At 50.6% G+C, this 23,063-nt stretch overlaps 1 protein-coding gene, 1 long non-coding RNA gene and 1 pseudogene across 2 annotated transcripts; 1 reads left to right on the top strand and 2 right to left on the bottom strand.

The window, feature by feature from the left end:
* Positions 1 to 3,111: 3,111 nt before the first annotated feature.
* Positions 3,112 to 7,483, bottom strand: LOC149123118 (uncharacterized). Its single transcript, XR_016218175.1, has 2 exons — positions 6,478 to 7,483; positions 3,112 to 3,263 (listed from the first exon to the last, which is right to left on the bottom strand). It is a non-coding gene; the product is annotated as an uncharacterized LOC149123118 (long non-coding RNA).
* A 253-nt stretch (positions 7,484 to 7,736) lies between these two features.
* On the top strand, positions 7,737 to 22,978 carry LOC149123117 (uncharacterized). Its single transcript, XM_089311022.1, has 4 exons — positions 7,737 to 7,742; positions 8,972 to 9,345; positions 13,984 to 14,113; positions 22,676 to 22,978. Exons 1-4 carry the CDS (start codon positions 7,737 to 7,739, stop codon positions 22,775 to 22,777), a joined length of 612 nt encoding a protein of 203 aa, XP_089167148.1. The 3' UTR covers positions 22,778 to 22,978.
* Positions 14,922 to 15,487, bottom strand: LOC108178367 (small ribosomal subunit protein eS27-like pseudogene; annotated as a pseudogene).
* Positions 22,979 to 23,063: the final 85 nt, after the last annotated feature.

Here is a 23,063-nt window from a genome sequence, read left to right as displayed (position 1 = left end):
CCAGGTGTGCAAAGGGAGCTAGGGTGGACCCTGGGCATCAAGGTGGCACCGAGAGAGGCCACCAGGGTTGAGAAACACCCACAGGAAGGAGAAGTCCAGTTGGCAAAACAAATCCAATGTCCCCGCCTCCACCCACGCCTCTGAGTCCTGCCCGGATGTCCCTCCCCAGGATGAGGTTCCCTGGGGCCCGACGCTGAGGAATGCTGGGGTGGGGGTGGGATCACTTGTCTCCTTCTGGAAGAAGAAACACGCAGGGGAAGGGACCGCTGCGACCCAGCCACCACCAGAGGGGCGCACTCCGAGGCCTTGAAACAAATGCAGCCTTGCAGCCGCAGAGGACGGGACAAGCCCCATGGGGAGACAGATGTGGCCGTGACACAAAGGCAGCGTGTGTAGGAGGCGCCCAGCCGGGTCGGCAGAGCAAGGCTTGCAACAGCCTTGACTGTGCTCCCAGAAAGCTCGTCTGCAGTGCCCGCTCCCTGGGAAGCGCCACCGTGCCTGCCTTCGCTTCCATAGCCGTGGAAGCAGCCCCAGGGCAAGCCGAGCCAGGGCAAGTGGCATCACACAGGGAGGAGTGGGGGTCACCGGTCCCCCTCTAAGGCCTGGGCCTGGTCTCTGTCTCTCCCTAACCCCCTCCTAATTTATAGAGATGGAAACTCACACCCAGAGAAGTTAAGTCATTTGCTCAAGGTCACACACCAGTTACGGGTCCAGTGTTGCAGTCTTGCAGTAATCCTTGCGAGCCTGCTATGTGGTAGGCTTGACTCTATGCTTGGTCTCAAAAGGCCTAACTCAGTGTTCCATTCTGCCCATCTTTCACCAAGACCCCATCTCTGCACCACATCTCCGCTGAGCTCCTGGGCTTCTCAGGGCTGCGGGTCGTGCCTTGTCCTGGGCTTCCTTCTCACCCGTGGGCTCCTGGGAGGGACAGGGAACAGGTCCACACCAGCCTGGCTCCACACAGGCCCCTTGCAGGGACTCCGGGGGCCTGGGGACACAGTGGTGGACAACTGCGGCACGGACCCTGCATTTCGTGACTCCTGCAGAGAGTTTGTTCGGCTTTGAACCAATTCCTGATCGTGACAGCAAAGTGCTTTACACCTGTCATAGTATCTGAACCTTGGACTACCCTCTTGGCTGGGACTGCCTATTATCCCCATTTCACAGATGAGAAATTGAGTCTTACAACAATTAAGTAGGGGCAGGCATGTGGTACAGTGGTCAAGTTGCTGTCTACCTCCCATACCAGAATGTCCGGTACCAGTTCTGGCTACCCCACTTCCAACCCCACTTCCTGCTAATGAGCTCCCTAGGGGCCAGGAGATGATGGCTCAAATAGTTGGATGTTGGCTCCCTGCTACTCATGTGGGAGACCCAGATGGAGTTCCTGGCTCCTAGCTCTGGCCTGGGCCAGCCCTATCTGTTGCAGGTATTTGGGGGAGTGAACCAACAAATGGAAGCTCTCTTTCTCCTTTTCTCTCTCTCTCTCTGCCTTGCAAATAAAATGAAAATAAATAACATTTTAAAAAGGATTAAGTAAAGGAGAGGGACAAACCTTCCTTTCAGAAGAAGTTAAAGTGACAGACATGGGCACTGCTCCCTCCGGGGTGCTGGGCTTGGTCTCTGGCTCCCAGTCATAGCAAGTGGGAAGGGGAAAGAACAGGGGCCGGCATCATGGCACAGCGAGCAAAGCTGCCACTGCCGCCTGCACTGCCGGTGGGTGTCCCATTGGGAGCACTGGTTCAAGTCCCTGCTGTCCGCTTCCAGTCCAGCTCCCTGCCAATGCACCTGGGGAAGCAGCAGAAGATGGCTCAAGGGCTTGTGCCACCGCATGGGATACCCCTGATGGAGTTCCTGGCTCCTGGCTTTGGCCTGGCACAGCCCCAAGTGTTGTGGCCATTTGGAGAGTAAACCAGCAGAGATGGAAGACTGATGCTCTCTCTCAGTATTTTGTGGGAAAAGAATAGCAGTGGACAGAGCTGGTGGCTACCACCTTCACCCTGGATCACAGTTAACCTTGCCGCTGAGCAGCCACACGTCGACCGTGTACCCCTCCTGGGAAGTGAGGGGGAGGATAGTTCACTTCTGTGAGCTTTATACCCCCAGATCCATAACCCCAGTCCAATCATGAGAAACTCCAGACAAACCTCAGGCAAGGGACAGTCAGCAAAATACCTACCAAAAGTCATGAGCAAAAAAGGAGAGACTGAGAAACGGTCACCAATTGGACACACGTGACAACATCACCTGGCGTTCCGGAGTAGATCCCGGAACTCAAAGGGTCATGGTGGAAACATCATGACACCTGAGCAAAGTCTTTGGGTTCTGGAGTAGTAATTCACTAGTGTTAGTTCCTGATTTTTAAACAAACGTTCCTCCTAAACTCTCAGAGGAGAACACGCCTCCTCTAGATCCCTGTGTCTGCAGAAAGGGCGCTGAGCTGGCTGTAACGGTGTCTTTTTCCCCAGGGCATTGGCCAACCAGTGTTACCGCAGGGCAGGGGTGGGGCTGCCCACCTGGGAGGCCACAGGGAGAGTGTGATGTTTATAGATCTCCCCGTCTTCCTTTGGACAGACCCCTCAATCTCTGTGTGAAGCTGAGAACTATTCAAAATTTTGAAAAATGAATCCAATCTATTAGTGAGTATATATTAAAATGACCTAAATAACCAAATCCTTGATTCAACCATTGCAAAATGCTTTAAGGCCTTAATCCATATCCCCCCTCTAAACTGATGGACTTTTCTAAGCCCTCTCAAGAGTGTTACTGCTGTTTTTCGGTAGACACAAGATCTGCGCCAGCCTTCCATCCAAGTTTAGGTTCCTAACTTACATGGTGTGGGAAGGATTCAGCAGCAAGTTAGAAAGTCATGACAAAAGCCAAAAACAGGGGCAGCAGTGAGGGGGCAATCAGGGCAGACAGAAACATCAAAGCAAAGCTCCAGGAGAAGGAATGGAGCTTTCCTCCCTGTGGCTCCAGAGAGCAAGAGGGAGGAGGGCGGGAGGGGGCCTTCTCCCTGTGGGGTCAGTAAGGTCAGTGTGCAACACGTGGCCAGGCTCAGGTGTATCGGCTCCTTGTGACTACAACAAAGTACCTAAAACAAGCTACTTAGGAAGGAAGGAGGTTTATTCTGGCTGACGGTTTTGCAGGTTCACAGTCCACGATTGGGGAGCCCCGTGGGCTGGGCGTCTGGTGATGGCAGACTCCCACGGCTGTGCAGAGAGTCACATGGCAAGCAGGTGGAGGAAGGATCACTTGGTGAGCTGGGAAGCAGAGAGAGAGGCGGGCTCAACTTCTGGGCTTTTAGAACCAACCCGGCCATGGCAATGACCCTCCCCAAGGGCCCAAGGACCTCCCAGTAGGCCTACCTCCTAAGCACCCTAATTGGATGAAGTTTCCACCTTAGCACTGTTAACCTGTGACTTTGGGAATTAAACATCAGCATGAGTCCAGGCCTCACGTCCTCCTCAAATCAGAGCAGCACAGTGTAGAAGCCCCCAGGATGACAATGGCTGTGCCCCGCCAGGAGGGACTGCCCCGCTGCAGGTTGCCAGAGGGGTTGGAGGAGACCAGCCTGTCCCAGTCACGCTGGGGCATTCAGGGAAGTCTGGAGAGTCAGCTGGGGCATGGGGACCTTCCTCTAGGGCTGGGGTACGAACCTGTGGGGCAGGGTACGTGGGAGTAGAGATGAGAGGGCAACTTTATTTAAGTTTTAAATGTTCTATTTCTTTGAAAGGCAAAGAGACAGAGACAGAGAGAAAGCAGTCTCTCAAGAGATTCATTCTGGTTCATTCTCCAAATTCTTGCAGCAGCCAGGCCAAAGTCAGGAGCAGGGAACTCCAAGTCTCTCGTCGGGCCGGCAGGGATGCAACCATCTGAACCAACACCTGCTGCCTTCCAGGGTGCACGTTTGCAGGAAGCTGGAATTGGGAACAAAGCTGGGACTCAAACCCAGGCCCTGTGATTTAGGATGCAGGTGTCTCAACCACTACGCCAACACCTGCCTTGAGATGAACTTTCAATAGCTTGACTGGGGCCTAGGACGTGGGTGGGTATGCAGCAGCCTAGCAGGTAAAGCTACTTGTGAGAAGGCACCATATATGTGTGCCAGTTCGTGTCCCAGATGCACCACTTCTCATCCAGCCTCCTGCTAATGGCCTGGGCAAAGCAGCAGAAGCTGGCCTAAGTGCTTGAGCCCCTGCTACCCTTGTGGGAGACCAAGAAGAAGCTCCTGGCTTTGGCCTGCCCCAGCATGGCCACTGCAATCATCTGGGGAGTGAACCAGCAAGTGGAAGATCTCTCTGTCTCTCCCTCTCTCTGTAAGTCTGACTTTCCAAATAAATGGATTTACCTTTGGCTTTTTAGGAAATGGGACTGGCAGTGTGGCATAACGGGTCAGAGTTATAGCATAGCCAGTTCAAATCCTGGCTGCTCCACCTCCGATCCAGCTCCCTGCTAATGCGCCTGGGAAGGCAGCAGAAGACAATCCAGGTCTTTGGGTCCCTGAGCCCATGTGGGAGACCCAGAGGAAGCTCCTGGCTCCTGGCTTCAGCATGGCCCAGCTCTGGCCATTGTGGCCATTTGGGGAATGAACCAGCAGATGGAAGACCTTTCTGTCTCTGCCTCTGTATAACTCTGCCTTTCAAATAAATAAGCAAATCTTTAAAAAAAATCCAAAAAAAAAAAAAACACAAAAAAACAATAGCTTGACTGGGGTAGGTGTTTCACCATGCAGACATCTTTGAGGAGAACACACCATGATTCCAGGGAGAGATGCCCACCAGTGTGAACGGGGCAGAGTGAAGAAGGGAGGGCTTGCAAAAGGGGAAGAGGCCAGGTTGAGCACAAGTTAGGTTGAACGTGGCCGAAAGGGCTCTGTGCGCTGAGTGGTGCAAGTGTCCCAGGGAAGTTTTGCGCAGCCCACTGACATGCCCTGACTTTCCTTTGATGGTTAATTTCATGTGTCAACTTGGCTGGGCCATGTGCCCAGATAAGTGATTGAACATTCTGGATGTTTCTGTGAGTGTGTCATTGGAAACGATGAATGTTGAAATCGTGTACTTTATGTAAAGCAAATTGCCTTCCATCGTGTGGGCTGGCCTTGGCCATCAGGTGAAGGTGTGCACAAGGTAAGTCTGCCAGCCCACGGCCTGCGGACTGGAGCTGCAACACTGGCGTTTCCCTGACCTCCAGCTCCCCACAGATTGGGAGCTTGTTAGCCTCCCTCATAACCTGAACCAATTCTTTAAAATAAGTCTCTTTTCACAGTAAAATTTATAGTTGCCCATATGAGAGCACTTCAAAAAGCTCTTGGGAAATGGAATGGAAAGATGTTTATTTTGGTGCAAAAATTTTTTTGAATCCATGATGACTTTTTTCATACTATGCATTGCTCATGAACTTTCTGCAGTCTCCTTGTATGTATCTCCCCTGACGAACAGAAGGGGCAAACGAGGAGTCAGAGAAACTGCTAGGAAGCCTCTGGCTCGGGCTACACACTGTTGTAAGGAGTAAGTAGCAACAACTCCACCCTTCTAGTCCAGTGAGAGAAAGAAAGTGTCTTTCCAGAAAACCCTGTAAAATCCTGCTGACTTTGATGGAATCATTTGCCCATGCCTGAATCAAACACTACAACCATGACAATAAGTCACGAGTAGCTTAGACGTGGTCGTGTATTCTGGAGCTAACAGCAGAATGAGGCCCCATGAACCAAGGAAACAGAGGGGTCCTCTCCTCACAGGCACGTCTCCAGAAGTAAGGTGACAGATGCTGGACAGCCATAAACCCACCATGACTGACCATGAGTTAGCTGTCCCCAGTCACTACTTGTCTGGAGGTAGTTTATTTTCACATTTTGCTTTGCAGGATAAGGGCCGTGGTTATAACACTCTAGCAGGCTCAGCTGGTAGACACAATTTAGGTTGAGATGAAGCACTCTGCACCCTGTGATAGTTTCTCAAGGATTCCTCCCACCTATGGTAGGTGTTTGAACTAGTGGTTAAGATACCTGCATCCCATATCTGAGTGCCTAGGTTTGAATCCCAGCTCTGCTCCTGATTAGCTTCCTACTAATGCACACCCTGGGAGGCAGCAGGTGATGACTCCAGTGGTTGGTTGGGTTCCTGCCACCTAGGTGGGAGACCTGGTTGGGGTTCCTGGCTTCAGTGGCCTAGTCCCCGTGTTGTTGGTATGTGGTGAATGGGAAATTTCTGTCTGCCTATCTCTCGGCCTTTACCAGACAAACAAAAACCACAATCCTTACTTAACAGCAGGAAACTTCTACCCCTGTGTGGGAGGTCTGCCCTTGTCCAACCAAGAGGCAGTGAAAAGGGCATTCTGCTTCTCCCTTGACTCTGAGCTGGCTTTGCAGCTTGCTTTGATGCATAAAACCTGGCCTTGCCTGAACTTCTTTCTCATGTTCCCCAGGAAAGCCAGCCACCACACCATTAGGAAATTAGATTAAACATAAACACTCACAGAAAGTGAAGCCACAAGAAGAGACATCAAATCCTCAGATATGAAAATTACCCTTCTTCAACCTGCCAGCCGACTGACGACTGCAGATGAATGAGTGACCCCAGCTGATGCTGATGCCACGTGGAGCAGAAGAGCAGGCCAGCAGAGCCCTGCCTGGATTCCTGACTCACAGATTCATCAGGGAAAACAATCCACCTGTGGCTATTTTAACTTACTAAGCAGGCTTTGTGAGTGTTGGATTGATAGAAACACTTCCTGAGCTAAATGATGCATGTTGCTTTTAAACTATCTGTCTTTTGCTGCCTGAGTCACCAAATTCCTAAAAGGATTGTGCCTTCCCTCTCACATCCCCTGTATCTCACTGAATAATTAAGAGGAGAGGTTATCCCTGAGCCAGGAGAAGGGAACTCAACCCAGGCCTCACATGTGGGCCATCATCAGCCGCCTCTCAGGATACACTTTACCAGGAAGCTAGAATCAGAAGGGGAGTGAGGACTTGAACCCACCAGGCACTATGATAGGGGATGTGGGCATCCCAAGTTGCACCTTAACAGATGTGTCATGCCTGCCTCACAGTGTGATATTTCAACACCTGAATAAATACAGATGAAATGAATCAGATCAGGTCATTAACACTGCCACTTTCTTATCTTTGTGTTTGGAGCCTGCCAGCTCCTCTCTTCCAATTCTTTTTAGAGTATGTAATGCAATACTGTGAACTGTAGCAGTCCCACTGTGCTGTGAAACCCTAGAAACTATTTCCGGGGCCAGCATTGTGGCATAGCAGGTAAAACTGCCGCCTGCAGTGCCTGCATTCCATATGGGGACCGGTTCAAGTCCCGGCTGCTCTACTTGCCATTTATCTCCCTGCTAATATCCTGGAAAAGCAGTAGAATTAGACCCCTGCCACCCAACTGGGAGACCTGGAGGAAGCTCCTGGTCACTGGTTTCAGCCTGGCCCACTCCCAGCTGTTGGCAGGCATCTGGGGAGAGAACCAGTGGATGGAGGATCTCTGTCTGTCTTTCTCTCTCCGTAACTCCGACTTTCAAATAAAGAAATAAATTTTAAAAAACCCTGTTACTGAGAGGGAGTGGGAGATGGGAGAGTTGCAGGTGGGAGGGAAGTTATGGGGGGGAAAAGCCACTGTAATCCAAAAGCTGTACTTTGGAAATCTATATTTATTAAATAAAAGTTAAAAAAAAAAAAAAACCCTGTTACTTCTATTGAATTGAATTTTTCATTAGGGAAAGTTTCAGACATGTATGTAAGTCAGAATAAACTAGTAAACTTTAGAGCATTTTTTTCAAGTATCATTATTGAGTTTCATAATTTTCAAAACTGACATCCTTATTTTCATTGCCAAATTTGTTTTTACATTTATTTTATTTGAAAGGCAGAGTTTACAGAGAGAAAAGAGAGAGAGGTATCTTTTGTCTGCTGGTTCACTCCCCAAATGGCCAGGACGGCCAGAGCTCAGCCAATTCGAAGCCAGGAGCCAGGAGCATCTTCCGGGTCCCCCTTATAGGTGCAGGGACCCAAATTCTTGGGCTAAGCTCTGCTGCTTTCCCAGGTGCATTAACAGGGAGCTGGGTCAGAAGTGGGGCAGCCAGGACTCCAACAGGCGCTCATATGGGATGCCAGCCTTGTAGGTGTCAGCTTAATCCACCATGCCGCATCATGGGCCCCTAAAATATATATATATTTTTTTGACAGGCAGAGGAGAGAGAGAGAGAGAGAGAAAGAGAGAGAGAAAGAGAGAGAGAGAGAGAAAGGTCTTCCTTTTACCGTTGGTTCATCCCCTAATGGCCGCTGCGGCCGACGCACTGCGCTGATCTAGCGCCAGGAGCCAGGCGCCTCTCCTGGTCTCGAGGTGCAGGGCCCTAGGACTCAGGCCATCCTCCACTGCACTCCCGGGCCACAGCAGAGAGCTGGACTAGAAGAGGGGCAACTGGGACAGAATCCCGTGCCCTGGCTGGGACTAGAACTCGGTGTGCCGGCACCGCTAGGCAGAGGATTAGCCTATTCAGCCACGGTGCCGGCCCCTAAAATATTCTTAAAAGATATGTAGATATATATATATATTTATTTATTTGAAAGACAGAGTGAGAAGGAAAAAGAGAGGAGAGGAAAGATTTTCTATGTGCTGGCTCATCCAAATGCCCTCAACAGCAGAGGCTGGGCCAGGCCCTCCATCCAGGTCTCCCATTTGAGTGGCAGGGACCCAGGTCCATGAACTATAATCAGCTGCTGTCCAGGGGGACTAGCAGGGAATCAGATCAGAAACAGAGTAGCTGGGACTCAAACCAGTGCTCTGATATGGGATGTGGCTTCCCAAGCAGTGGCTTAACCCCCTGTGCTACAATGGCCATCCCATGTTGCTAAAGTATTAAAAAATAAATAAATCCCAGTTTCCTATCATTTCACCTGAAGACACTCAAAACGCGAGAAGGAAACGTGGACTTACTGAATTTCAGGGTTACAACCCCTGTTCAGACAGGCCAGCTGGGGCCTACTCCTACATTGGCGCCCAGCTGCCTGGAGAACCCACAGTCCTCTGCTCTCTGCCCGCGGCCTGGGCAGCTCTTCCTTGGGGTAACCGGCTTAGCGCCTCCGGGGCCCAGCCGCATCCACCCGAAGGAATGGGTCGCCTGCTTTCCCCACCTCCCGCCTATCCCTCAACAGCTCGCTCCCCGCCGGCGGCCTGGCCTGGCGCACAGGGAAGCAGCTGGCTGGCGCTCAGCGAGCCTGCAGGCCGCAGCCAGGCTCCGGCAGCGAGGGCGGCCCCAGCCCGGCCCCCGTCCGCACTGGCCTCCGCTCCGAGGCGCCCGAAGGGGCAGGAGGCCGGCTCGGCTCCCGGGACTCCTCGGGTAGGTGGGAAGAGCTTCTTTTGAAAAAGTGGCTTTGCGGGACCTGAAACCACCCTGTGAGGGCTGGTTTTTGGGAAAGGTGTTAAATGACTGGGAGAAAGGCTTACTGGGGGGGGGGGGGGCTTCAAAGCACGCCCAGAACACCCCCCGCAGGGCCTCCCTCCCCATTGTCTCCGGCGCTTTGATGTCGGTGCACCCCATTCCTCTCCCAGCTCACTACAAAGCAGCAGCCTAATTACCCTGTTTGGACAGCCTCCTCCCCAGAGACACCGTTTGGCCTTCCCAGGCCCCCCAAGCACTCGCACCATCCAGGTTGTTGCAAAATCCTCCTTTCCCCAGACTGGCTGGCAGAACGGCCCGTTCCAAAGCCGCCTCACCGGGCAGATCTGGACTCGCTCCCCGCATTCTGGCTGCTCTGTGGACACAGGCCATCCTCCCTGCGGCCGGGGCGGGAGCAGCAGGTGGACCGGAAGCAGCTTTCTCAGCCTCGGTGCTGCTGAGCCCCTCCCTCCCCGAAGCCTCCGGGACACCCTAGGGCTCCGGGGGACCGAGGCTGGCATGTGGGGAAGCTCAACCCCGGTGGGGTTTGCCCAACATCTAAACCAACCAGGTCAGCTTCCAGCTGCTGGGCAAGCAGACCCTGTTTCCAAACTGAGCAGGCTACCCCCTGCGCGGTGCTGGGCAGCGGTGGGCTCCCCTCCAACCCTGGAGCAGCCCCCTCCCGGACCGCGGCGGCCCTTGCCATCCTTTCCTTTGGCTGAGAAGTTGGCTCAGGTCTCTGCCATTTCCAGCATCCCTCCTGGTCCCAAGGTGCTGCCTGTAAGGTGTCCAGTGCGTGACAAGTCTTCCCAGGCAGACAAATCAATTAATTCACAGGCTTTTATTGCGGTTCCGCTCCCGGGCGAGGTTCCCCGGTCCCAACAGAGCAACAGAGCAGAGGCCAGGGAAGTCGCGCGTCAGAGATTGGGAGGGCTCCTTTTATAGATTCAGGGCAGGGGGGTTAAAGGTTGAGGCGGGTCTGATCCTCATTGGTTGACCTTTAGGCACCTGCAGGGACCTTGACAAGGACTTTCTTCCCCGGAAGTAGGCCTCTCCACTCCCGGAAGTGTAGGCCTTCCCTCCTTGCGGATCCCAAAGCTATCACTGCCCACCTGGTGTCGTGTCCACCACCTGCCCTGCCACCTCTCTCCATGGAGTGGCTGCTCCCAGGGGTCCCTTGGGGCCTTGGGCCCGCCAACCGACTGGTGCAGTGGGCCAGGGGCTTCAGGAGGAAGTTTGAGCAGATCCATCTTCTTCCGTCTTCCTTTACTTCCTTCAGTGTTTCATTACAAAAAATTCAAATTTCAAACATTTTCCAAAGTCAAGAATATAATGAACCCCGTGGACCCCTAACCCAATCTCATTTCATCCATAGGCTCCCCACGCCCCCCCAACATGGGATTGTATGGAAACACACCATTCTGTAAACACTTCCTGACGGATCTCTGAAAGATAAGGAGTTTAAAAAAGCATAACCACAGTGTCACAGACCAAGACAGCAACAACCATTGTGCAACAGCAGCAAGCGCCCGGGCTCCGTGATTTGTGTGATCTCCTCCCGTGAATGGCTCTCATCTGGGCAGGGTCAGCCCGTGCCCGGCACGTGGTCAGGTCTGCTGGCTAAGTGCTAGTGAACGCAGTAGGTCTGCAATCCATCATATTTCAGCTGGGTCTCTTTTCTGATTGATTTATTTATTTGAAAGAGTTACATAGAAAGAGAAGGAGAGAGAGAGAGAGAGGTCTTGCATCTGCTGGTTCATTCCCCAATTGGCTGCAATGGCTAGAGCTGCGCCGAACTGAAGCCAGGAGCCAGGAGCTTCTTCTTGGTTTCCTATGTGGGTGCAGGGGCCAAAGCACCTGGGCCATCTTCCACTGCTTTCCCCGGCCACAGCAGAGAGCTGGATCAGAAGTAGAGAAGCTGGGTCTCGAACTGGCACCTACATGGGATGCTGGCACTGCAGGTGGCGGCTTTACCCGCCATGCCACAGCACCGGCCCTTCAGTTGGCTCTTAAAAAATTTTATTCATGTATTTGAAAGAGTTAGAGAGAGAGAGACTGAGAGCGATCCTCCATCCACTGGTTCACTCCCCCAAATGGTCGTGATGGCAGGGACTGGGCCAGGCTAAAGCTAGAAACCAGGAACTTCTTCCAGATCTCCTGCGTGAGTGCAGGGCCAAGTGCTTGGGCCATCTTCCACTGCTTTCCAAGGTGCATCACAGGGAGCTGGATCGGAAGTGGAGCAGCCGGGACTCGAACTGGCATGCAAATGGGATGTCAGTCACAGGTGGCGCCTTTACCCACTGTGCCACAGCGCTGGCCCCTCATTTGCTTTCCTTGGGAGAGTTAGGAAGTGCCTACTATGCACCATGCATCTCTGTATCCCTGTGCCAATCCTCATCACCATCATCTCAGCTAGTACGATCATCAGTTATCTCCATAGAAGAGAAAACCGAGGCTCAAGTACGTAAGCTGATGGGCCAGATCTCATAGCTTCTAAGTCATGCAACTCTGCTACCCCTGCCGCCCTCCCTGCCCCAGTGAGCAACCAGCTGGGCCACTGGTCCTGACCGTGAAGTCCTAGAACACAGCTGGAATAGACCAAGTCAGCTTCTGATTGCCAGCAGCAGGAACTGGGGCCTTTCACTCTTCCTACTCACGTCCTGGGAGGACCACCCCCTCGGCATCCCCTCGTCTACCCCATCCCGGGGGAGTCCTCTGGGTCCAGGCCCCAGCGGCTGAGCAAGCCTCGGGCAGGTACTTCAAAGCTTTTAACTGGGCCTTGCCAATGCATCATCAGGCAGGGAGAAAGCAAACCAATGAAAGTCACATTCTCACATGCGATCCACACACGGCGGCACGGGCAGCAGGCGCTGGCGGCTGCCTGCCCACTGCGCTCAGGTTTGGGGCCACATTATCTGTTTCCTCCTCCAGCTTCCCTCTCCTCTCTCTCCAAGGCCTGCGGTTGTTCGGGAAGAATTGTCCCTTTGTGTTCTCTTTCCTTTCTTCCTGTGCCTAATTAGGAATGAGGCTTGGGAACGAAGCTAATGAACCCCTGCCAGTTCGGGTGGAGACCAAGCTCCTCGCCCTATCAGTGTTGATCAATAACTCACTGCTGAAAGAACCTGAAAAACAATCCTGCCCGATCTAATGAGGGGGAGGCAGGGTGGCCTGGGCGAGGCCCGGGACGAGTGAGTGGCACCGGGAACCGCAGCCATTGCCTTCCTGGTGTGTGGCAGCCCCCAGGAGGTACGGCTTTCTCACGCCCACGGCCCTGGTTCCTAGCCCACTCCTCTGAACCGCAAGGATGCTCACCGAGAGTACCCAGAAGGTGCAGGGAAGCCATGCTGGCAAGATGGCTATGCTGTGTTTGGGACAAGGTGATCCCTCCCACCGGCAGAGCAGAGGCCATTGTCACAGGCCTGCTCACGACACAGGGCTACGCCCTCGGCTCAACAAGCTTCAACTGTCCTAGAGGCCTAGGCAGCCTCTGTCCTCAGAGACACAGAGGTGCTCTTGGCTCCAGAGAGGATACAGTTGTTTTCCTGGGAGATTACCAAGCAAAAGCACTAAAAACAGGGGTACCTGGAAGAGAACTGCAGGAGCGCCCCAAAGCCCAGCCTTGGTCACACCGAAACCCTCGTGCCTTTGATGTCGGCTGTATCAGACCTCGGTATCTCTCCCGGGGCTGGCAGTTCCTCTGTCTTCTCTTTGATGATTACAAGTGAGCTCCTCGTTAAAGATTAACTCAGGGAATGAAGGGAGTGGCACAGGGTAAGGCTGGGGCCAGCGAGACCCCAAGCACCGAGACCCAGAATCCCGTTGCCACCTCTGTAGTTAACATCTCCGAGTCTGATTCCACTGTGGGAATGCCACAGCACCCCTGAGCACCCAACACCTGTGGCGCCATTACCGCAGAGACTCACCGGCCCCCATCCCGGGGCCAATCAAAGGCAGGCCACAAGCACTGGGGACCCGCCAGCAACAGGTCACAGCTGATCATGCAAGTTATAATCATCAAAGGGAAGCCGGAGGAACTGCAAGCTGAGGGGGAGATGCCGGGCACTGCCCCGCCCCTGCTGTAACCTGCCCGACGCCGGCCTTTAGTCCTCAGAGCGCCTGGGAATGGAGCCACAGCTGGTGAGCTCCTTGCTCTGTGCACTGCGAAATAAACTCCTGCTCTGTTCCACCAGGCCCGTGCAGGGACTGCATGCTGGAGCTCCCTCTCGTTTTCTCAACTCTTCCCTGAGACTGCGCTCTCCCCACTTTTTAAACAAACTGTCTTCCCCTACCCTAGAGCAGTAAGCTTCCTCCCTGTGGTGCCCTCTTGACTCAAGGCTGCTCAGATCCTTAGGAATGTGATATACTGTTGCAAATGATGTATCATTCTATTCACTGCTTGAGTTTGACTTTCTCCCCTCCCACATGGGAGGGCGATCACCCGTTATCTGTCTTTCTGTACCTGGCCCATTTCACTGAAGATCATGTCCGCTGAGATCATCCATGTTGCACAAATGACAGGTTTTCCTTTTAGGGAGGACTGAACACTATTCCAATTGTGCATATCCACCACATTTCCTTTATCCATTTGTCTGTTGACAGGCATGTAGGCGCTCTCCAGATCCTGGCAATTGTGAATGGCGCTGCACTAACATGGGAGTGTACACCTCTCAACATACTCATTCCCTTTCCTTTGGATACAGAGTCCCTAGTAGGATTGATGGAGCTTATGGTAGGTCTATTTTTAACTTTTAAAAAAAGATTTATTTATTTATTTGAGAGACAGAGTTACAGAGAGAGGCAGAGAGAGAGAGAGAGAGGGAGAGAGAGGTCTTCCATCCGCTGGTTCACTCCCCAGATGGTTGCAATGGCTGGAGCTGTGCTGATCCGAAGCCAGGAGCCAGGAGCTTCTTCTGGGTCCCCCATGTAGATGCAGGGGCCCAAGGACTTGGACCATCTTCCACTGCTTTCCTAGGCCACAGCAGAGAGCTGGATTGGAAGTGGAGCAGCCAGGACTAGAACTGGTGCCCATATAGATGCTGGCGCTTCAGGCCAAGGCTTTTAACCCGCTGCGCCACAGAGCTGGCCCTTAGATTTATTTATCTACTTGAAAGGCAGAGTTACTTGGAGAGAGGAGGAGAGGCAGAGAGAGAGAGAGAGAGAGAGAGAGAGGTCTTCCATTTGCTGGTTCACTCCCCAAATGGCCGCAATGGCCAGAGCTACATTGATCCAAATCCAGAAGCCAGGAGCTTCTTCCAGGTCTCCCATGCGGGTGCAGGGGCCCAAGGACTTGGGCCATCTTCTACTGCTATCACAGGCCATAGCAGAGAGCTGGATTGGAAGTGGAGCAGCTGGGACTCAAACCGGCGCCCATATGAAATGCCGACAACACAGGTGGCAGCTTTACCCACTACGCCACAGTGCCGGCCCCTATTTTTAACTTTTTGAAGAAAACTTCCATTTCCTTTAATGACTACAAATTTTACATTTCCACCAACAGAGTGAAGTTCCCTTTTCTGCACATCTTTGCTAACATTTACTTTTCTTTTTCTTTTTTTTTTTTTTGCCCATAATCAAAACTTTATTGAAAAACTGACATCAAAATAGGGGGTAACTTGTATACCTTATAAAATCAAACAAAATTACATTATCTTAGTAGATTCACTAGAATCACTGAACTTATGATAAGGCTTTCTGTGAGAACACCAATCCAGGAGGTTGTGTGGGTCACTAGTGTTGCTTTCTTCTAAAGGAACAGCCTTTTGTGAGTCAGGCCTTCCCTCCTGTAGGCTGGCACAAAACTGTAGAACAGCCTACACAAAGAACCACTGTTTGGGCATGGCTGAAAACCGTGGTGATCTTGTAGCAACCTGGGCATTTTACGTCCATAAAATAAGAATTCGGACTTTGAACTAGCCGTTTCTTTTTATGTTTCTTCTTTTCCTCCTCCAAAGAGGGATGGAGTAAATCTCTAGCCAAGGGCATGTCGGCGGTCTGCGAGCCCGGCGCCTCTCACTGGTTCTGGCTACTCCCCTAGTGACAGCACACGAGCGGGAGCTCGGTATCAACTTCCGGGACAGAGGAGACTATTTTTCTTTCTTTCTTAAGAGCCATTCTAGGAAGAAGCTCCTAGCTCCCGGCTCCTGGCTTTGGATCGGTGCAGCTCCAGCTGTTGTAGCCAATTGGGGAGTGAACCAGTGGATGGAAGATGTCTCTGTCTCTCCTCTCTGCATGTAACTCTGACTTCCAAATAAATAAATCTTTAAAATAAAAAAGAGCCAGGGCTGGCGCCATGGTGCAGTAGGTTAATCCTTTGCCTGGGGGGCCGGCATCCCATATGGGCGCCAGTTCTAGTCCCGGCAGCTCCTCTGCCAGTCCAGCTCTCTGCTATGGCCTGGGAAAGCAGTAGAAGATGGCCCAAGTCTTTGGGCCCCTGCACCCACATGGGAGAAAAGGAAGAAGCTCCTGGCTCCTGGCTTCGGATCGACACAGTTCCGGCCGTTGCAGCCATTTGGGAGTAACTAGCGGACGGAAGACCTTTCTCTCTGTCTCCCCCTCTCACTGTCTGTAACTCTACCTCTTAAATAGATAGATAGATAGATAAATAAATAAATAAATAAATATTTTAAAAAATAAAAAAAGAGGCCAGTTCCACGGCTCACTAGGCTAATCCTCCGCCTGCGGCGCCGGCACACCGGGTTCTAGTCCTGGTCGGGGCGCCGGATTCTGTCCCGGTTGCCCCTCTTCCAGTCCAGCTCCCTGCTGTGGCCCGGGAGTGCAGTGGAGGATGGCCCAAGTGCTTGGGCCCTGCACCCCATGGGAGACCAGGAGGAAGCACCTGGCTCCTGGCTTCGGATAGGAGCAGCGTGCTGGCCATAGCGGCCATTTGGGGGGTGAACCAACGGAAGGAAGACCTTTCTCTCTCTCTCACTAACTCTGCCTGTCAAAAAAAAAAAAAAAAAAAAAAAAAAAAAGAGCCATTCTAACAGGTATGAGGTGATACCTCACTATGATTTGAATTTATATTTTCCTGATGATTAGTGATGTAGAACATATTTTCATATACCGGTTGGTCATTTTGCAAAGTTATTTGTTCAGATCCTTTGCCCATTATTTTTAAGATTTTATTTATTTTATTTGAGAGGTAGAGTTACAGACAGTGAAAGGGAGAGAGAAAGAGAGAGATCTTCCTTCTGTTGGTTCACTCCACAGTTGGCCGAAATGGTTGGAGCTGGGCTGATCCAAAGCCAGGAGCCAGGAGCTTCCTCTGGGTCTCCCACATGGGTGCAGAGGCCCAAGGACTTGGGGCCATCTTCCACTGTTTTCCCAGGCCAAAATAGAGAGCTGGATTGGAAGTGGAGCAGCCGGGACTAGAACTGGCGCCCAAATGGGATGCCGGCACCGCAGGCAGAGGATTAACCTACTGCACCAGGGTGCCGGCCACATCCATTATTATTATTATTTTTTTTTTTTTAAGATTAATTTTTTTGAAAGACAGAGAGAGAAGTCTTTCATCTGCTGGTTCATTCCCCAAATGGCTGCACCAGCTGGAGCTGGGCTGATCCAAAGCCAGGAGCCAGGAGCTTCTTTCTGGACTTCCATGTGGGTGCAGGGGCCCAAGCACTTGGGTCCATCTTCTACTACTTTCCCAGGCCATAGCAGAGAGCTGGGTTGAAGTGGAGCAGCTGGGACTCGAACTGGTGCCTGTATGGGATGCCGGCACTGCAGGTGGCTGCTTTACAGCAGCAGCCCCCCTTTTGCCCATTTTTAAAACTGGGTTGTTTGTTTTCTTGCTATTGAGTTCCTTATGTATTTTGGATATTAACTCCTTATGAGATGTACAGTTAGCAAACTCTCCTATTCTATAGCTGTCTCTTCACTGCTGGTTACTGAGCTGTGCCCACACTTTCCAGTTTTAAAGAATCCCACTTGTCTATTTTTGCTTTTGTTGGCTGTATTTTTTGGGGTCATACAAAACAAAACAAAACAAAAAAAAACACTGCCTAGACCAATGTGAAGATTTCCTCATGCTTTTTTCCAGTACTTTGTTTCAGTTATTACATCAGGTCTTCAATCCATTTTTTAAAAAATATTTATTCATTCATTTAAAGGCGGAGTTAGAGAGAGAGAGGCAGAGGCAGAGGCAGAGAGAGATATATAGAGAGAGGTTTTCCATCCACTGGTTCACTCCCCAGATGGCCGGAACATCCAAGGCTGGGCATACCCAAGAAAGGAGCCACGAGCTTCCTTTGGGTCTCCTACGTGGGCACAGGGGCCCAAGCACTTGGGCCATCTTCCACTGCTTTCTCAGGTGTGTTAGCAGGGAGTTGGATTGAAGTGGAGCAGCCAGGACTCAATGGGCACTCATATGGAAGGCCAGCGCTGTAGGCAATGGCTTTATCCGCTAGGCCACAGTGCTGGCCCCCTTCAATCCATTTAAAAATAACTTTGGTATATGCATGTGGATATTTAATATACCCAGTGCCGCTTATTGAACACTATCTTTTCCCCATTGTATGATCTTGGCATTTTTGTTAAAAACCAATTGACTGTAAATGAGTGGATTTATTTCCAGGCCTTCTACTCTATCCCATTGGCATACGTGTCTGTTTTTATGCCAATACCATGCTTTGTAGTATATTTTGAAGTCAGGTAGTGTGATGCCTCCAGCTTTTATCTTTCTGCTTGAGGCTGTTTTGGCTACTTTGGTCTCTCACGGTTCCTTAGGATTTTTTTGTTCTTTGAATTTTGACAGAGATTGCGTTGGATATGCAGATCACTTTGGGCAGTATGGACATTTTAATGATATTAATACATCAATCTAGGAACACAGGTTATCATCCCATTTGTGCGTTCTTGTTTCTTTCAGTGCTTTATAGTTTTCACCGTTTAGGTCTTTTCACCGCCATGATTTAATTTATTCTGAGGTATTTTATTTTTTATAGCTACTGTGAGTGGGAATGTTCTCATTTTTCAGATGTTTTATTCTTACTGTAAAGAAATGCTGGGGCCAGTGGTGTAGTAGGTTAAACATTCGCCTGTGGTGCTGGCATTCCATATAAGAGCCAGTTTGAGTCCCAGATGCTCCACTTTCTATCCAGCTCCCTGCTGATGGCCTGGAAAGGCAGTGGAGGATGGCCCAAGTGTTTGTGCCCCTTCATCCACATGGAAGATCCAGAGGAAGCTCCTGGCTCCTGGCTTTGGATCGGCACAGCTCCAGCCATTGCAGCCATTTGGGGAGTGAACCAGCAGATGAAGACCTCTCTTTCTCTCTTCCTCCCCCTTTCTCTGTCTGTAACTATGCCTCTCAAATAAATAATCTTTTAAAAACAATAAAAAGGGCTACTGATTTTTGTGTGCTGCTTTTGTATCTTGAAACTTTACTGTATTTTTTTTAACAGTGTAAACTTTTAAAATTTTTTATTTGAAAGGCATAGAGTGAGAATGACATAAATATCTTCCAACTGCTGGTTTACTCCTGCAAATACCTGCAACAGCCAGGAAAAGGCCAGGATGAAGCCAGGAGCCTGGAACCCAATCTAGGTCTATGTGGGTGGCAAGGACCCAAGTACTTAGCCCATCACAGAAGCTGGAGTAAGAAGCAGAGCTGTGACTCAAACCCAGGAACGCTGACATGGGAAGCAGGTGTTCCAAGCAGTATCTTTTTTTTTTTTTTTTTTTTTTTTTGACAGGCAGAGTGGACAGTGAGAGAGAGAGAGAGAGAAAGGTCTTCCTTTGCCGTTGGTTCACCCTCCAATGGCCGCCGCGGCCGGCGCGCTGTGGCCGGCGCACCGCGCTGATCCGATGGCAGGAGCCAGGTGCTTCTCCTGGTCTCCCATGGGGTGCAGGGCCCAAGCACCTGGGCCATCCTCCACTGCACTCCCTGGCCACAGCAGAGAGCTGGCCTGGAAGAGGGGCAACCGGGACAGAATCCGGCGCCCCGACCGGGACTAGAACCCGGTGTGCCGGCGCCGCAAGGCGGAGGATTAGCCTAGTGAGCCGCGGCGCTGGCGCAGTATCTTAACCACTACACCAAATGCCCACTCCTCTTTTTGGTGGCATCTTCAGCATTTTCTATATATAAAAGTCATGTTGTCTGCAAACAGGGTCAATTTAGGTTGTTTCAGGCTGGTTGCCTTTTTTTCCCCCTTTTCTTTCTGGAAGGGGCTTTCAGTGCTATGTTAAACAGAAATGGCAAAAATGGGCATCCTTAACTTATTCCTGAGCTGAGGAAAAGTTTCCAGCTTTTCATTGCTGAGTATGATGTTAGCTGTGGGTCTGTCATGTGCTCCTTACAGTACTACACCTTCTACCCCTGATTTGCTGAGATCAAGTGTATTAAAATGAACTCAAGTTCCACATTAAATAGTAACATACTTTTGCTATAACAATTTTGTGATTTTTTCTGATTTTCTTTAAAATTACTTTTGCAACTCTTTATCTTTTGGCACTTTAATTTTTTTTAGGTTGCAAACTTTTGCACATGCTTTGAAAAACTAGGAGGATCTTGGGGCCGGTGGTGTGGTGTAGTGGATAAAACTGCTGCCTACAGTGCCGGCATCCCATATAGGTGCTGGTTCGAGACAAGGCTCCCCCACTTCTGATCCAACTCTCTGCTAACGCGCCTGGGAGAGCAGCAGAAGATAGCCCAAGTGCTTGGGCCCTCGCACCCATGTGGGAGACCCAGAAGAACCCTCTGCCTGCCTCTCTGTAACTCTTTCAAATAAATAATATAAAAAAAAAAAAAAAAAAAAAAAAGAAAAGCTAGGAGCTCTGTCCATTGGGCTTAGCACTTCCAAGGGAGAAAGACTCAGAGCTCCTGGAAGACTGTAGCTGGGGACCCTATCTAGTGGAGCCCTGGCTTCCATGAGCGAGAAAGGCAATTTGGGAAGCAGGCAGCAGTGGCACCCAGTATCACTTTGGAGAGACTGGAGGTCTACATCTTTTTCAGGTTTTTTTTTTTTTTTTGGACAGGCAGAGTGGACAGTGAGAGAGACAGACAGAAAGGTCTTCCTTTTTTCTGTTGGTCCCCCCCCCCCCCCAAATGGCTGCTGCGGACGGCGCACTGTGGCCAGCGCACCACGCTGATCCGAAGCCACGAGCCAGGTGCCTCTCCTGGTCTCCAATGCGGGTGCAGGGCCCAAGGACTTGGGCCATCCTCCACTGCACTCCCAGGCCACAAGCAGAGAGCTGGACTGGAAGAGGAGTGACCGGGACAGAATCCGGCGGCCTGAGAGGGACTAGAACCGGGGGTGCCAGTGCCGCAGGCAGAGGATTAGCCTAGTGAGCTGTGGCGCCGGCCTCAGGTTGTCTTCTGACAGTAACTGATTAAAAAGGGCAAGATAAAGAACACAGGACAGGTATTTTTTTCTCCTGTGAATATGCTCCAGCCTAGTGAAGAGGTCAGAGCCTCCAGGGCATGAGGACACACACAGGGAAACACCGGAAATATCAAAGGCGCTGTGGGCTCCCCAAGTCAGGTGGCCACAGAGACCTGTGGATGGGACACTGAGCTGCCAGGCAGGGAGTAGCCCCACGTCCTGTGAAGAACAGCAAAACACACATCACGGTAGCCAGGGGTGGGGCGGGGGGCAGGACCCAGCTTAACATCAGTCCCCACCAGGGTTGTCCCAGGAAGACAGGAGGGACGCAGTCAAGCTTCCTGAGCACGTGCACAGGTTTCCTTGCCTATGGAGTGCCAGGGGAGTAAGACAGCAATTTCTGAAACATTCATCGGGAAGCTGAGGTCAGCTATGGCCCCTGCGACTTCAGAAGACCTTTGGCTTTGTTTTGCCAGTTTTCTCCAAGGACCAGGAGGTACACTACTGAAGCCGTCTTTCAAGTCAGCCTCCTGCTACAGCACCTTAGCTGCAGTGTTCAAACATAGGCCTCAGTCTCCCAAGGTAACTCCCAGCCAACGACTCACCCCAACAGGGACACTGGTGCCTTGCCCTTTCTGCCCAAGACTCCTCAGTGGCAATCTTTGTGCTGGACTGGGCAGCCCAGGCCCTCTTGGAGCTGCATGGTAGTGGGAGGCTCTCCTACCCACCCCTGCCTTCCTTTGTCCTGCTGCAGATGTCAGACCTGCAACGTGCTCTGAGAGCTGTCTTTTCCTCCTCTGCCTCCCTCCTCCTCCACAGGCCCTCCTTCCAACTCTAGGGACCTGTCTCTCTCCTTTGGCATCTGCTTAAGGCAAATGGCCACAAATCCAAACCACAGTGTGAAGGTTTAAAAAAAGCAAAAATGAATCATTCAGGGGAGGGTACTGAAAATAAATGCAACGTTTCATTGGATTACCACAAGTCACGCAGACTCCTGCAAATATGAGCAGCCATCTTCCGGGAGATTATTTGACCATGTATCTCTGACAGCGTGGCTGAAGAGGAATTGTCCTGGGAGATGGTTATAATTCTATTTATTTAAAAAATTATCATTTATTGAGTACTTATGTGACAGGAACCATGTTAATGCTCTCCATACATTGTTTCATTCAATACTTATACAATTCTAATATGGATCTCCAGTTTTCTGAGAAGTGGAGTTTAAGAGATGTGGTGCTTGGATTTCAATCAAGGACTCTTTGATGCTGAGGCTAGCACTTCTTAACCATAACACATACATATACACCCTATGTAATGTATATTTAAAATGTGAGTGTCCATGGGAAAAAAATGTATGAACTGGAGAAGAGAAACATGAAAAAGGAAAAAAAATACAGTAAAGAAAAATGAAGCCACAGAATAGAACTGGCCTGGAAATCTGAGAAAAGAAGAAAAAGTAAAGGAAGGGAGGTTTTTGTGGGAAAACTTTTTAAGTGTCTCCACCTGTTTCCAACTTTTGTGCTCTTAGATACACAGCCTTGTAGGGCCTAAGTTATATTTATTTATTTAAAAGAGTTACAGATTGAAGAGAGAACTTCCATCCCCTGGGTCACTCCCCAGATGGCCACAACAGCCAGGGCTGGGCCAGGCTGAAGCCAAGAGTTTCATCCAGGTCTCCCTTATGTGCCATCTTCTACTGCTTTTCCCAAGCCATTAGCAGGGAGCTGGATTGGAAATAGAGCAGCTGGGACTTGAACCAGGACCTATTTGGGATGCCGGTGTCACCTCACCTCTCTCGGTTTCTATGAATCTAGTAATGAGGTGGATGACTCAATGATCTCTAGATTTCAGTTCAGTTCTAATATATTTTCTTCTTTGGCAGTTTTCAGTTTCGTTCATCATCTTTCATAAAATCAAACTAAAAAGTTTATTTTCATCAAACCCTAAAATAAAATCATCTGGTTTCTCCTCAGTGTGATCAACAGTGGATTTCACAATTCAACAAGAGATCCCAAGAGAAGTGCTCTGACTACAGGTTCTTCATGCACAGGCGCTATAGGAAAGTCACTGTCTAGTCTGGGCTCTTGTGTGACCTGAAGTCCCCATGGGAAATCACTGTGCTGTTTCCACAGAGAAAAGTGGGGTGAAAACAGAACTATTAATCTGAAACACTAATACCAATCCCTAATTATGACAGATCGTTTTGTTTTGTGTGTGAGAAAAGGGACATTAAACAAATGAAAGTGCTTTGAAGAACATTAAATACAAAAGCCTCATTTGGGTCTTTTTCTAGTTTCTTCATTTTTCTCCAGATTTTCCTTAATTCCTAATTGCTGTTTGGTTGGCCTTCAGAAAAAGCTC

This window comes from Oryctolagus cuniculus, chromosome 12, assembly GCF_051225735.1.
Source record: "Oryctolagus cuniculus isolate XC-2025 breed Fujian yellow rabbit chromosome 12, ASM5122573v1, whole genome shotgun sequence".
In the NCBI taxonomy this organism is placed as follows: Eukaryota; Metazoa; Chordata; class Mammalia; order Lagomorpha; family Leporidae; genus Oryctolagus; species Oryctolagus cuniculus.
Note: the sequence above shows the minus strand (reverse complement) of the source record. Positions and strands in the feature narration are given on the sequence as shown.